At 47.1% G+C, this 12,717-nt stretch overlaps 1 protein-coding gene and 1 long non-coding RNA gene across 2 annotated transcripts in view; one reads left to right on the top strand and one right to left on the bottom strand.

Annotated features, from left to right (window-relative positions):
• LOC150002234 (uncharacterized) lies at positions 1-1,734 on the top strand. Its single transcript, XR_016513150.1, has 2 exons — positions 1-401; positions 1,370-1,734. It is a non-coding gene; the product is annotated as an uncharacterized LOC150002234 (long non-coding RNA).
• Positions 1,735-2,016: 282 nt separating this feature from the next.
• Positions 2,017-12,717, bottom strand: part of AGK (acylglycerol kinase) — a 73,567-nt gene continuing 62,866 nt past the window's right edge. Inside the window, exons 12-16 of the mRNA XM_090287596.1 lie at positions 12,550-12,697; positions 12,063-12,160; positions 6,235-6,305; positions 4,151-4,235; positions 2,017-3,120 (exon numbers count right to left, since the gene is read on the bottom strand). Of these exons, the coding sequence (XP_090143722.1) occupies positions 2,983-3,120; positions 4,151-4,235; positions 6,235-6,305; positions 12,063-12,160; positions 12,550-12,697 (540 nt within the window). The 3' untranslated portion in view covers positions 2,017-2,982. The remainder of the gene's footprint in view (positions 3,121-4,150; positions 4,236-6,234; positions 6,306-12,062; positions 12,161-12,549; positions 12,698-12,717) is intronic.

Genomic DNA, 12,717 nt, shown 5'->3' with positions numbered 1-12,717 from the left:
GCTGGCGCCTGTGCTCCAGGAGGCCGGCGCCCGGACACGCATCCTCCAGGAAATGGGAACCGCGCTGGGAATAACTGGGCCACCAGAAAGGCCAGGACTGCGCTCCCTCCGTCCCATCAGACGGCTTCCAAGAAGGACCCTGCAGTGACCGAAGCCCTTTTGCTACACGTCTCTTCCCACCACAGGTCACTTTAAGACAATCTACCATATTTTACATATGGACGATTGACCTATGGACCTTATCTGGGTGTGTATGTAGACATTCAAGTTTCATTTTCTTTTTAACCTTATTTTCAGGCGGCAAACTGCTAACATTTTGGCGATGTGTTCAAAGTCAGGCTCCTCCTCTCTAGGCCATACGACCACTGTGATACTTCCTACTCTTAGGGTTGTTAGAACAGGTGAGTCCGTTGCTTGTATAGGGCACAGGACATACAGCGATCATAACTGTGCATGCAAATCGGCCGTGGGTTAAGCAGAAGGCTTTCTATTAAAATGTATTTAATGGAAAGCATCTGCTGTATTTCTAATAGAAACAATCTCAGCTTGTGAGTGGAGCTGTCTGACGGAAGGTCGATACTCCACAGGAGGCGGGGGCCTCCCGTGCCCGGCCTGCGTGGCAGGGGTGGCTGGTCCCCCCGCTGCACTGAAATGGCCTTTGCAGGGACGTGGCATGAAAGGACAGCAGATAAGCAAACCCGATTCTCACAGGAAATAGTTTAAATCAGGAAAACAATTTACACCAGGGCATAGCTGTATTTAAAATGAATAAAAATTTTAATCTGGATTAAATATCCTTCCCCCATCCTGTGTTCCGTTATTTCGGTGGGAGAATTCAAGCCACTCAGCCCCACACCTCGTGGTGTCCTAGCTGGGCTGGTTAGGACGTGCTCAATTCTCTCAGCTCGCGTGGGTATTACGTTCTAGACCCACCCCCCCACCCCCCGAAATAGGTGAAAATCCACAAAGAACCTTACATTTATTTTAGTATTTATATATATTTTAAGGCTTTATAAACCCTTCCCACACACTTATAAACTGTTCCCAGTCCCTTAACCTTTCCCACTCCCTTATTAACCTTTTCCACACTTTTATAAACACTACTTATGTTCTTAAACATATTCTACACTCTTAAACCTACGTCACTTTAACAACATATGTATACAGTACCACAAAATCCCACAATATAGCGACAAATCCGCCATAAATAAATATAATATTTTTAAAATCCCGTGATAGAGTGAGGCTGCTATAACTGAACCGCGATATAGAGAGGGACTGCTGTATCTCCTCTCCCTTCCGTGCGCAGGGTGGAAGGGGTGAGCCTTGCGCTGCAGGTTTGGACCCACCTGTAACTTTTTTTTGGCAGAAGTACAGCTTTTACCACCGCTCTGAAGAAGACACAGGTGAGCCTTATTCTCGTGCTCCTCACGCATGAGCTGTTCGTAGCTGCTTTGTGATCCTGTAGAGCATCGGCCTGCAGGGGGCTCGTGGGCATGGGCATCGGAGTTATCCGCCTGAGCGAGCCCGGAGGTGAGGCCTGCCAGGCCCCCGTCACTGCCCCTTCCTCTGGTGCTCGGCCCTGGAGAGCAGAAAGCCTCGAGGGCCCTGAAGGAAGGAACACGGCAGGGGTGGGATTCGAAGTAATGATGATGACTGGCTAGCAGATCAGCTGGTTTCTGTTCTCCGCTTTCGCAGCCCAGAGGAAGATATAATAAAGCTATTGAAACATCATTGTTAATAAGTTCTGATGATATCACAGTGATTTCTGACATCTAACTCCAAAGGAATCTGAAGAGCCACAGACATTGCAACAGAAATCTATCTCATCTAGTTAGGCACTTACAGCTACAAAAAATGGAGCAAGGAAGGAACATAGTGCTGAGTCCTATTTCATCTTAGTGATGAATGAGCTGATTAGGATAAAGAACATTCTGAGGAGGAAACGGGACAACTGTAATAGAACAATAAATTTTTTTAAAAAATTTAAAAAGAACATTCTAATGCAATTAATTTTTAATTTTTAATTATCAAAGTCTTACAATACTATTTTCATCCATTGTACATCAATAATTATAACAGTCTATACTTCATAAAGAACTAAAAAGTCCAAGCAGGAAAACAGACTGAACCATGAGAGCATTCTTTGTTGCAGACGGTGTGGAAGCATACAAGGAGAAAAGCCAACTTTAAAATTTCTGCTTCTAAAGAACTTTATTTTTTTGTAAATGGGTGATGAGTGTCAAACTGTGTATTTAAATTACACTGAATATGTTTAAAAGAGTGAAGTAACATTTGTATTTTAAAATACCGATATTTACAGGACAGCGGAACATACATACTTTGGCAACTCTAACTTCCCATGAAAATTTTAGATGTCAACTTAAAACTGCGACGCGATACAAGGTTTGTCAGAATACTTCTAGGGAATCCACTGTCTCACAGCCCGTGGTCCCGGTGGCGCTGGGGGCTGCCTAGAGGAGAATCCCCGGGGCAGGGCGGCTGCTTTTTAGAGAAAATGAAGATTCCTGGGCTCCACCCGGACTGAGTTACTTAGGTGTGGGTGGGACCCCAGGTCAGTTACCAGCATGCACCCCAGACGGTTCAGCATGCAAACCAACATTTAAGAAACACTATAAAAAACAAACTAGTATTTTACAGTATTTCAGCCATGGCTGAAAAGGGAAACACCTCACCCACATGTTTGGATCGAGGCTCAAACTGAAACAAGTAAGTCACAGCTCACCGAGCAGCAGCGCCCACGGGAGAGCCGGGGCCAGCGCACGGCGGCAGGGCCTCCGGGGGCCACGGGACGGACAGGAGTGGAGGAGCGAGGTTACTCGTGTGCGCGAACGACCTTGAACTGGCCAGAGGAGGGAGCAGCTGTCGCACAAGGCAAAGCATTTGCTAATGGAGAAGGCAGGCACGCTGCGGGGCAGGGAGGCGCTGTCACCTTCGGTCCCTCCGGCGGCCTCCGGGCGCTCACGGGGCTGAGCTCGGCAGCAGCTGCTCCCTCCTCCTCGGGTCACAGAAGAACTGCAGTTTGCGGGGCAGCAGCTTCACCTGCACCGGCATCGCCTCGTACTCCTCGCTGTCGATGCTGAAGGAGCCCGCCGTGCCCTGCGGAGAGGACAGTGTTCACCGCCCCGCAGTGGGGGGGCCGGGGGGCAGGGGAGGAGCTGGTGCGTAAGGCGTTGGGGGGAGGGGGGCCCGTCGTCCACCCTCTCTGAGGACACAGTCTACATTCTTTGAAGACACTTTCAGTGCTGGTTCTGGAAACATCCCATCCACAAAAAAGGTTTTACTTATTTTTTGGCCTTTATCTTCTACCAGAGTATTCTGGGATTTGAGAAGCAAGGTTATAATTTTCAAATGTATATTAAAAGACAGGGGTCCTGCCCCCTCTTTACGGAAGGAATTCATACACGTGATATGCTAAAGGCCCCCATCTTCCTCACGTCTTAGGAGGCCCAGGGTGGCCGCCCGCTTGTTTCCTAGGCTCTGCTTCAGGACGCGCTCAGAGCAAGTGCCACTGAGCGTCCACGAAGCTCCGCCAGAGCTCACGCCGTCAATTCGACGTGTCTGTGCTGAGCCTGGCGCCACCCCTGTGGGGACACCGCAGTCCTTCCGGAACACAGCAGCACAGTGGCCTAAGTGTGCAGAGGCGACCTGTAGCAACTCTGTTCTGAGGTACTGCTAATGGAAGAACCAATCTTACGACTGAGATGGTATTTCCAACTTTTTCCACTTCTATAGGTTATTCTTCTAGGCGAGGCCTTTCACAGTACAGAAGAATTTAGTGACATTCTGAAAACTGCTTCCAGGTCTTTTCATCGCAAATGTGAAGGTAGAATCCACCGTTAACATTTGCTTGTTTTCTGAGTGATAATATATAGTAACTCTGCATAATTTACATGGGGGGCGGGCGTAGCTCAGGAGATCCAGAGACCACGTTAGAGGACCTTGGTTAAAAACTAGTACTACGTTCTGTCCTCTGCCGGGCTGCCGTCCATGAGCCAGAGCCTGGCGACTCGCCCAGCACACCCCAGGCCTCAGTGAGGGTCTGTCCAGAGAGAGGAAGGAGGAGCGAGCAGAAAGGAGGAGAGGCCAAGACAGCCCCCAGAGCCACGGGACAGCGCCGCCTGCTTACCTCGGGCAGAAGTAGGGCGCACTGGCTAGCCTGGAGACACTCCGTGCCCTCAGCGCGCAGCCTGGGGTCTCGCACCTTTCTGCTCCTGTTCGCGGAGGGAAAGGCAAGCGTGGAAACACGTGCTGGCCACTGCACTGGGTGCAAGGACGCGGCCAGTTCTTTCCGTCTCTGATGAGATTAAGCAGAGGGCTCACGATCCACTGAACCCCGTGGGGTCCTGTGAGTAATTCTTCCCACGAGGACTCTCGATTATTAGCATTGTGACGCTTTCTGGGTAGAGGAACTTTACTTGCTGTCGAGAGCTGTGCCTGAATTCAAGACCGACTGACTTTAAATAGCCCACACGTACCCAGTTCTTGGGCTTTACAGATCCCACGTTTAAAAACTAGAATGAAATTAAATCCTTTAGGGAAAGTAGGAAGCGTTTGTTATTCGGTACTTCTTGTGAGTGAGTCAACTCTTGGATGAGAAATTATTTCAATTTAAGGTAGATATTCCTTTTTTAGGTAGGTACCACCAGCCTTACACTAAGCTCTCTGCTGACTATATTAACAGCCTACTTAGCATAGGACAGCTTTACCTCACTAAATGGTGCTGGAGTCAAACTATTAGAATAACTGTCCACACACAGCCCACCCTTCACCGCCGGTTACAGGGAGTAGAAAAAGAACAAAAGCCAATCCAAGCAAATTAGTCCATTCTTTTCCATTAATTGACAACAGTAACTCTTCACCAGTGAAACTTCATCGGTTTTCTAAAGCAGCCTCACAACGTCCTACTCAGATACCCCGAGGGAACAGACATCGCCTGATTCCCCTTCGTGCAGAGACCAGAGCTGACCAGGTCAGTGCTGCTGATGCCAGCAATAGTGAGGCACCGAAGGACTTCACTTAAGCATTATGATCGGTTTTTCTTTCTATTTTGGGATGTCAGCATTATCAAGGAGATTTGAATATAGCAGGCCCCACTGGTCAGACTCTCAATTAAGACAATGTGTGGCTTCCGCACACTGTACAGAGGAAGGGAAGTATTTTCCCTTCCCGTTACTACAGATAGCGCCAATAAACCAACGGCTGCAGAAGCAGCTAGTCGGCTTCTGAAGAATTTTTACCCAGGCAAGCACACCACACACTAATGAAAGACTAATGAGGTGCTGGGGCAGACAATGAGGTTGCCATGGAGACCCGCCTCCTCTGCAGAGGTGTTCGGAGATGTGTAACCCTTCGGTGGGCGCCAGGGGGAGCTCTGAGCCCGAGCACGGAAACAGCGGCAGCCTACCCGTCGGCATGGTAACAGGCTGTCCGCCGATGCTTTCAACGCTGGGGGAGGGCCTAGCGCCTTCATAGCCAATAGCACTCCGGCAGAGGTAGGACTTAACAAATCAGAGGGGACCTGGGCGGGGACTTTGTGGTGGAAAAGGGGAACCTGGAAAACGTCCAGAGTACTCAACGCCTTCTCAGGTTTTTCATTAGCACCCTGAGAAGGGGACAAGGCAGAGTGACCTGCAGGAACTGATGCTGTAAGGTATGTCGCAGTGAGAAAGGCTTTTCCCACACATTCTCATGAGACTCAAAAACAGTCCTGAGATAGTTAGAGGTGGTTCTATTCCTCCAGTCCACACACAGGGAAAAGGACTCAGAGAACTAAGGATTCGTCCAAAACATGAAGTGGAAGAATGCTGACCCCGAGGCTAAAACCCCACTCACTTTGCCCTGCTACACTGAGTTCTTCCACTGCAGTAGGAAGGCAAAGACGGCTCCCAGTCTCTGTCTTCCCAAACTGAGCGGGGAAGGCGAGAGAGAGAGAGAGAGAGAGAGAGAGAGGGAGAGAGAGAGAGAGAGAGAGAAGCACTAGACACGTCAGCCCGCACGAACCGAAGAATGCTAAGATCCCCGAAGAATGCTAAGATCAACAAACAAGACGAGTCCTCCGCTTGGTCTCTTAGAGGGACCCCACTGGCGCTCTGCACACAATGCAATGCAATGCAATGCAATACAATACGAAACAAAACAAATGACTTCAGCCTCATTTCCTCCAAACCCCAGTCCACTTACCCGGTAGTTATGAAATCTCAATCCACTTACCCTATAGTTATGAAGTCTCCTTTGCTGACATTGTCGGGTTCAATGCAGATGTTCATAAAGTCTTCTGTGCTCTAATAGGTTGGGAAGAAAATAAATTAATACTCTTAACTTTTGGCTAATGCAACCTGTTGTCATCCTTAAGCCCCAGAGGTTCACGTTTTGAAGCTGTGTATTCTGCAGGGGACTTTCAGTGACTTAATCCTGAATATATTTTTGGTCTTTTTTTTTTTCTTTTTACATAAAGACCTTTACTGAGGTATAATTAACATACCATAAAATTCATCTCCATTGTCTGTTTTTTACTACATACGTAATAAGATAAAAACTCAGGTTTGGGGGCTTGTCAAAACTCAGAGTGGGGGGGGTTGTGAAGTTCTGTCATTAATGACCAACGCCGTCCCAGTCCCAGGAGCCCCTGCCTGCAGGCCCAGCTTTCAGCCCCGCTGTCCCAGCCAGTCTTACTGTACGTTGGCACCACACCACACCTGCTACATCGGCTTCTTGGTGTGCAGCTGGAGCTGAGAGAAGCAGTCCATTTATGCCATGGGAATGGTTTAAGAGCTTCCCAGTCCGAGCCACAGAAAGCTTCGGGAGGCCCGAGGTACAAGGCAGGGGCTATGAAAACAGACCTGGTTCTCATACTCCCTGCTCCCCGATTTACTACCCGTCAGTGGCTAGCAGCGCAAGCCTGGTCCTGTGTCATTCAAGCTCAGCCCTTCGGTCTGTGTCTGGTCAAACGGCGGCTGGTTTCTTTGTGGACAGGCAGAAAATCTGTCTCCCCAGGATAACCCACAGGCCTCGGAGACCCGGCAGCCTGTGCAGAGGATCCCAGGGCAGACCAGCACACGGCTTTCCCTCCCCACTAGGGATCGCGGCACACACAGGAGGGCCTTGGCTCTGAGTTCATCTTTTATTAATGCCGGTTTATTGAGTGACCTCCTCCAGGGGCTTGGATTACATCAGTGAACCAATAACCCAATGATTTCTGCCTCCAAAGAACTTACATTCTACCAGGGAGGCTAAGGGTATAAACAAAACAATAACCATGGTACTAAAAATAAATGGCAGAGAATATTAGAAGTAAGTTAGTGTATAGCAGTATGAAATAGCAAGTTATGGAATGAATATCTATGGCATAAATGGTCAATTATAGAGTATATTAGACAAGTCTATTAGAGTCTATTAGAGAAATGAGGAAAAACTAGGTCAAGGACATAGGCCGCATTGGTGATGGTGGTGAGAGTTAAAGAGGGGTCCAGGTGGGCCCCATTGAGAAGGTAGCGCTGAGCAGACACCTGAAGGAGGTGAGGGAATTAGCAGCGGGGATACCCAGGGCGGTGGGCCTCAAACTTTCACAACTACCACTTGCAGGGCTTGTTAAAACTCAGGCTCGGACCCCGCTCACATAGCTGACAGCGCAGCAGACCCGGGGAGGCTCCAGAACTTTCCTTTCTAACGACAGCTCACACGTGAGGCCCACACCTGGAGAGCCGGTGGTCCTGGGGAGAGCGATCTACATACACGAAGGTGGGGAGTGCCTGGGGTGAGAGACAGCGGCGAGGGAGCTGGAGCGGCCGGAGCGGAGCGGGCGGGGGGACGAGGGGGTGAGGCCCGAGAAGACAGGACAGCGAGCGGCAGGGCCTTGCGGACCACCCCAGGAGTGCCGCTGTGAGGCCGAGTGAAATGGGAGCCCCTGGGAGGTTCGGGCTTCATTTCTCAGGCTGCTGCGCTGACAGTAGGAGAAAGAGGAAAAGCGGGGAGCGGGGAGACCACGCAGGAACCTATTGTACGACTCGGACCAGGTGGCGGTGGAGATGGGGAGAAGCGCTGGCAGTGTTTAGAAGGTGAAGCCACGGGGCTTTGATGTGCAGAGAAAGCAGCCAAGAGCGGCTCCAAGGTGCCCGAACAAATGGAGACTGGAATCCGCTGCAGTGGGGGGCGTGGGGGGGACGGACAGGTTCAAGGGGTGGAATCCGGAGCTCGGTTCCGGAAGCGCTGAGACTGAAATCTATGGTAGACATCTAAGAGGATACGTAGATGTACCCCCAAGTCTAGGGTTTGCCTTCTGCAAACAGTGCAAGCGCAAAACTCAACGTTGTGCTACCCTGACAGATTAAATGAGAAAACCTTATCTCAGCGGACGCTGGGAAGGTACCTGATACAATTAAATAGCCACTCATGACGACCTCTTAGCAACCGAAGAAGGGGACTTCCTTAATCTTATAAAGGGTAGCTACAAAACTCCCCATCAACCTCCCGGCAATGAGGCGACGAAAGCTTTCTCTCTGTGTCGGGAGGAAGACAGGAACACTCCTCTCACTATTTCCATCCCAACACTGTGCTGAGGTCCCAGCCACTGTGGTAAGCAAGGGAAGGTCAAAGACTAGAAAGCCAAGTATTTGAAAGCAAAGAACAAAACTTGCACTATTTGCAGTCGATACAACTGAATCAAGAGAAAATCCAAAGGGAGCCATAAACTTGATATAATTAATAAGAGTTTAGTCTGCTGATTCAGCATCAACATAAAAAAATCAATTACATGTTCTACTAAATCAGACAGTTAAGAAATGAAATTTTAGGAGATACTATTCACAGTAACATCAAAAATTAGGATAACCAGGCATATATATCCAGCAAAAGGGAAACTGTTATAGAGAAAACTATAAAACTTCATTGAAAGACATTAAAAAATCTAAATATAGTGCTGTGCCACATTCATTCGACAGGAGAGTCAATACTGTAGAAATGTCATTTACCCTCAAACTGATCTATAGGTTCAATGTCATTCTGATCAATGTAACAGATTTTTATGTGGAACTGAATAAGGTAAACATTCCAAGGGATCTATAGAGGTCAAAGAGTCAAGAATAGCCAAGAGACTCTTTAAGTAAGAAAAAATAGACTTGTAAAACAATGATTATTAAAAGAAACAGGGAACAAATACAACTATAGGGAAAACAGAGCGAATGACTAGAGGACCCACAGACGTTTCCATTGCAGACACCTGACGGACGGCAGGTACTGCAGTCGGCATTGGGGGGCGGGGGGAGTGAACACTTCAATACGTGGCACTTGGACAACCTGCTTTCTATATGGAAAGAATTAAAATTGGGGCCTTACCTCTATCATTCACAAAACTCAATTACAGGTGGAAGCACTTCTTTTTAAAATAAAAATGAATTCATTTGATGCAAATCATTTTAACCTGGTTTTTCATTTAACAATACACGATGATCATCTTTCCATGTCAGTAAGTACAGAGAGAACGTTTCAAATCAATGTACCAAAATGTACTGAATTGGTCCCCTGATTAGCTTGTTTCATGTTTGCCACCGTAGCTACGGTGAACGTAGCTGCACAAGAGAGCCTGATTTTCACACATTCCACACCCCTAACGCCTCCTGAAGATTCTGACTGTACTTCTTTAAATGATAAATGAACATTTTAAGCTATTACTTGGCATCTTCACGGTCTTTGAATATTTTATTACACTTTTACTCTAACAAAGAGGTGTGGAAAAAGAAAATGAATGTGCTGCTACCAGTGATAAGAAGCACAGCATCATATACTTCTATAACCAGCACAAAGATAAAAAGCACTCGGCCTTCGGCATGCGGCTCATCTTGAGCCACCATCACAGACACACTGAACTCAGCCGTTCATCGGTACATCATATCAGACAGAGACTGGGTCAAAAGGAAATGTATAATTAGAAATCTTATCTTTTTAAAATTCCTCTAGAACAGAATCTGTTTTTTTTTTTTAACCTTAATACATTCCCTTTCACCAACGTTTCCAGAATTCCATGATGTGAAAAATAATGGACTACAGTATGTATTAATCTGATGATTTCTGTAGGATAATTATAGGAATATACTTAAGAGGCCCCAGGGTATGATTATATTTTCAGTGATGGGAAAGGGTGTTCTTAGTTCTGTTCCCAGCAAGAACACTGAGACTGCCCCTGTCCCCACCCACACCAGCACTGAACACCAGGTGCTTTTTAATCTATGACAGTTCAATAGTTACTATTTCGATTTGCATTTCTTTCATATTGAACACTTTTTCTGTTTCCTTACCTACAGAACAGGTAAAAGTTATATCTACCTAAGCATGTAGACATAAAGGTTACATGAGGTGACATATAAAATTCTTAGTGCATAATATGTAGTACATATTTAGTAAATATAAGCTTTTTTAAATTTTTATTTCTTTTGTGAATTCTATTCTTGCCCTATGCCTGCTATGTATATTAATTCTTTGCTCATTTCTTATTGATTGATCCTAAGAAGTTTGTTATAAAGGAAAGCTATTAACTCCTGGTCTATCACATTCTATAGATTATTTCCCTCAATTTGTCATTAAAATTTTTGTCTATAGTTTTTTTAATTATATAATACATAGACAAATGCATCAAAATACAACTTTTGCCTTAGCTTCCCTTCCCAAGTTTATATTAATATTCCTTAGATTTCTCTCTAGGGCTTTAATGGTTCTATTTTTCACATTTAATTCTTACTCTAACTGGAATTAATTTAGAAGGTAAAGGCAGCTTTATTATACAATGAACATGCATGCCTTTTGTAATTAGAAAACAACTCAATACTCTAAATATTAATATTAGAATCAAAACTTTCAGCATGTTCAGCTCATTAATCTCAGCCCACTCACACATTCATCACTGCAGTCAAGTCCATGTGCCAATTTTCAGAATGACCAGGTCAAATGGAAATATATTGTTTTGATTTGCATAAAACCCAATTAAAATAATGAGTCTAGAGTTAAGGATAACTTTTCTATTGGCACTCCTCATTAATATAAACTACTGAGGTTTTCTTTATACACGGGGTCAGTAAACCTTCTGTGAATGGCCAGACAGTAAATGTTGGAGGCTCTTGGGTCAGACAGTCAGTCTGTGTCACAATTCCCCAACTCTGCCACTGCAGCATGAAAGTGGCCACAGACAACGCGTATGGGAACGCATACAGCTGGTTCCAATAAAGCTTTACTTATGGATATTGAACTTGAACTTCATATACTTTTCATATATCACAAAATATTAATTTCTAATTTTCTTCCAACCATTTAAAAATGTAAAATCAATTCTTAGCTAGACCAGTTCGCCAACCTCTGCTTTGTCTCAACATCTGTCAGTGTGTTGTCTTTGGCAGCCCTACCCAGGAGAGCCTTCTGCAGTGATGGGAATGTTTTAGGTCTGTGCTTTCCCATACAGCAGCTACTAGCCACATATAGCACTTGATATGGGGCTGCTGTAGCTGAAGAAATGAGTTTTCAATTTTATTTGATTGTAATTAAGTTTAAATTGCCACATGTGGCTAGTGGCTACCATATTGGACAGTGCATGTCAATAGACTGGACTCAAATAATATGTACACATACAGGTGTGTATGTATACATACACATAAACACATATATAGTGTTTTCTCCTGGGGACCTAAACCTACATATTTAATACGGTCACAGAAGTAATGGATATTTGCTCAAGTACAAGTTCCATGATGTTTTATTCCCATGACTAACAAGAGCAGGATAGCTTCATTCCCGAAGGCCTTCTGCCCTCAGCCCTCCTCGGCCACGTCCAGAATACGTGATCAAACCCCTGGAGCTTTGGGGTCACTTCACTGGGCTATTTCTTCTCATTGCTGTTATTCCTAAAGGCACCCCGCATCCTCCCCTCCCCCACCCCTTTCTCTCTACCCCATTTGGCAAAAATAAAAACATGCAATCAGTGGGAGAGCTGTCGTCTCTGTCACTTTTCCCAGATACAAGATGCTTTTCTAATTAAAAAAAAAAAAAAGCACACTTACAGTCAGGTCAGGCTGGCCGTTCCGAGTCGTGATGGACAGTTCAATGGTGGAGAGCTGCACGTCCCGCCAGACCTCGGGGCTCCCCTCCTGGCCACGGGCTGTGTGAGCGCATTAGACGCACGTCAGTTTCCCCCGCTACCACCGCGCCGCTCCGCCTCCCCGCCTGTCTGCCGGCTCCCCGCCTGTCCGCCGGCTCCCCGCCTTTGCTTCACTGCGTCCTCCTCTCACACAGCTCAAGAGCCCGGCTCAGAGCGGAATCTATGCCTGAAACAGCCCCACCGACGCTGCCAGACAGACAGACAGGGCGGGAGCCGCCTTCGGTCTCACGCGATGGGGTGTTCCTAACCACGGGACACCGTTTGTGCTGTTCTGCGCGCGGTGGCACACAGGCGGCTGGCTTCTGGGGTCCCTGACAGGTTTCTGCTCTCGGTCAGTCAACGCGGATTCGGGGCCCGCTCTGGTGAGCAGCGCTTTGCCTGCTGCTCACCGTCCGGCGGCTGCGCCCAGTAGGACGCGAGCCTTCGCAGTATCCGCCGGTACAGGGAGGGCCGCGGAGGGGTCTCGTCTGCAGCACCGGGAGGTCGCGCTTTAGGTCCCGTGTACGAGAGGGAGGCTTGATGCGTCTGAGGCCACTCCTTTTAAAGCGAAGAGAGAG

This window comes from Furipterus horrens, unplaced genomic scaffold (genome assembly GCF_987537825.1).
Source record: "Furipterus horrens unplaced genomic scaffold, mFurHor1.1.pri manual_scaffold_9, whole genome shotgun sequence".
NCBI classification, from domain to species: Eukaryota; Metazoa; Chordata; class Mammalia; order Chiroptera; family Furipteridae; genus Furipterus; species Furipterus horrens.
This window is presented reverse-complemented; position numbering and strand designations above follow the sequence as displayed.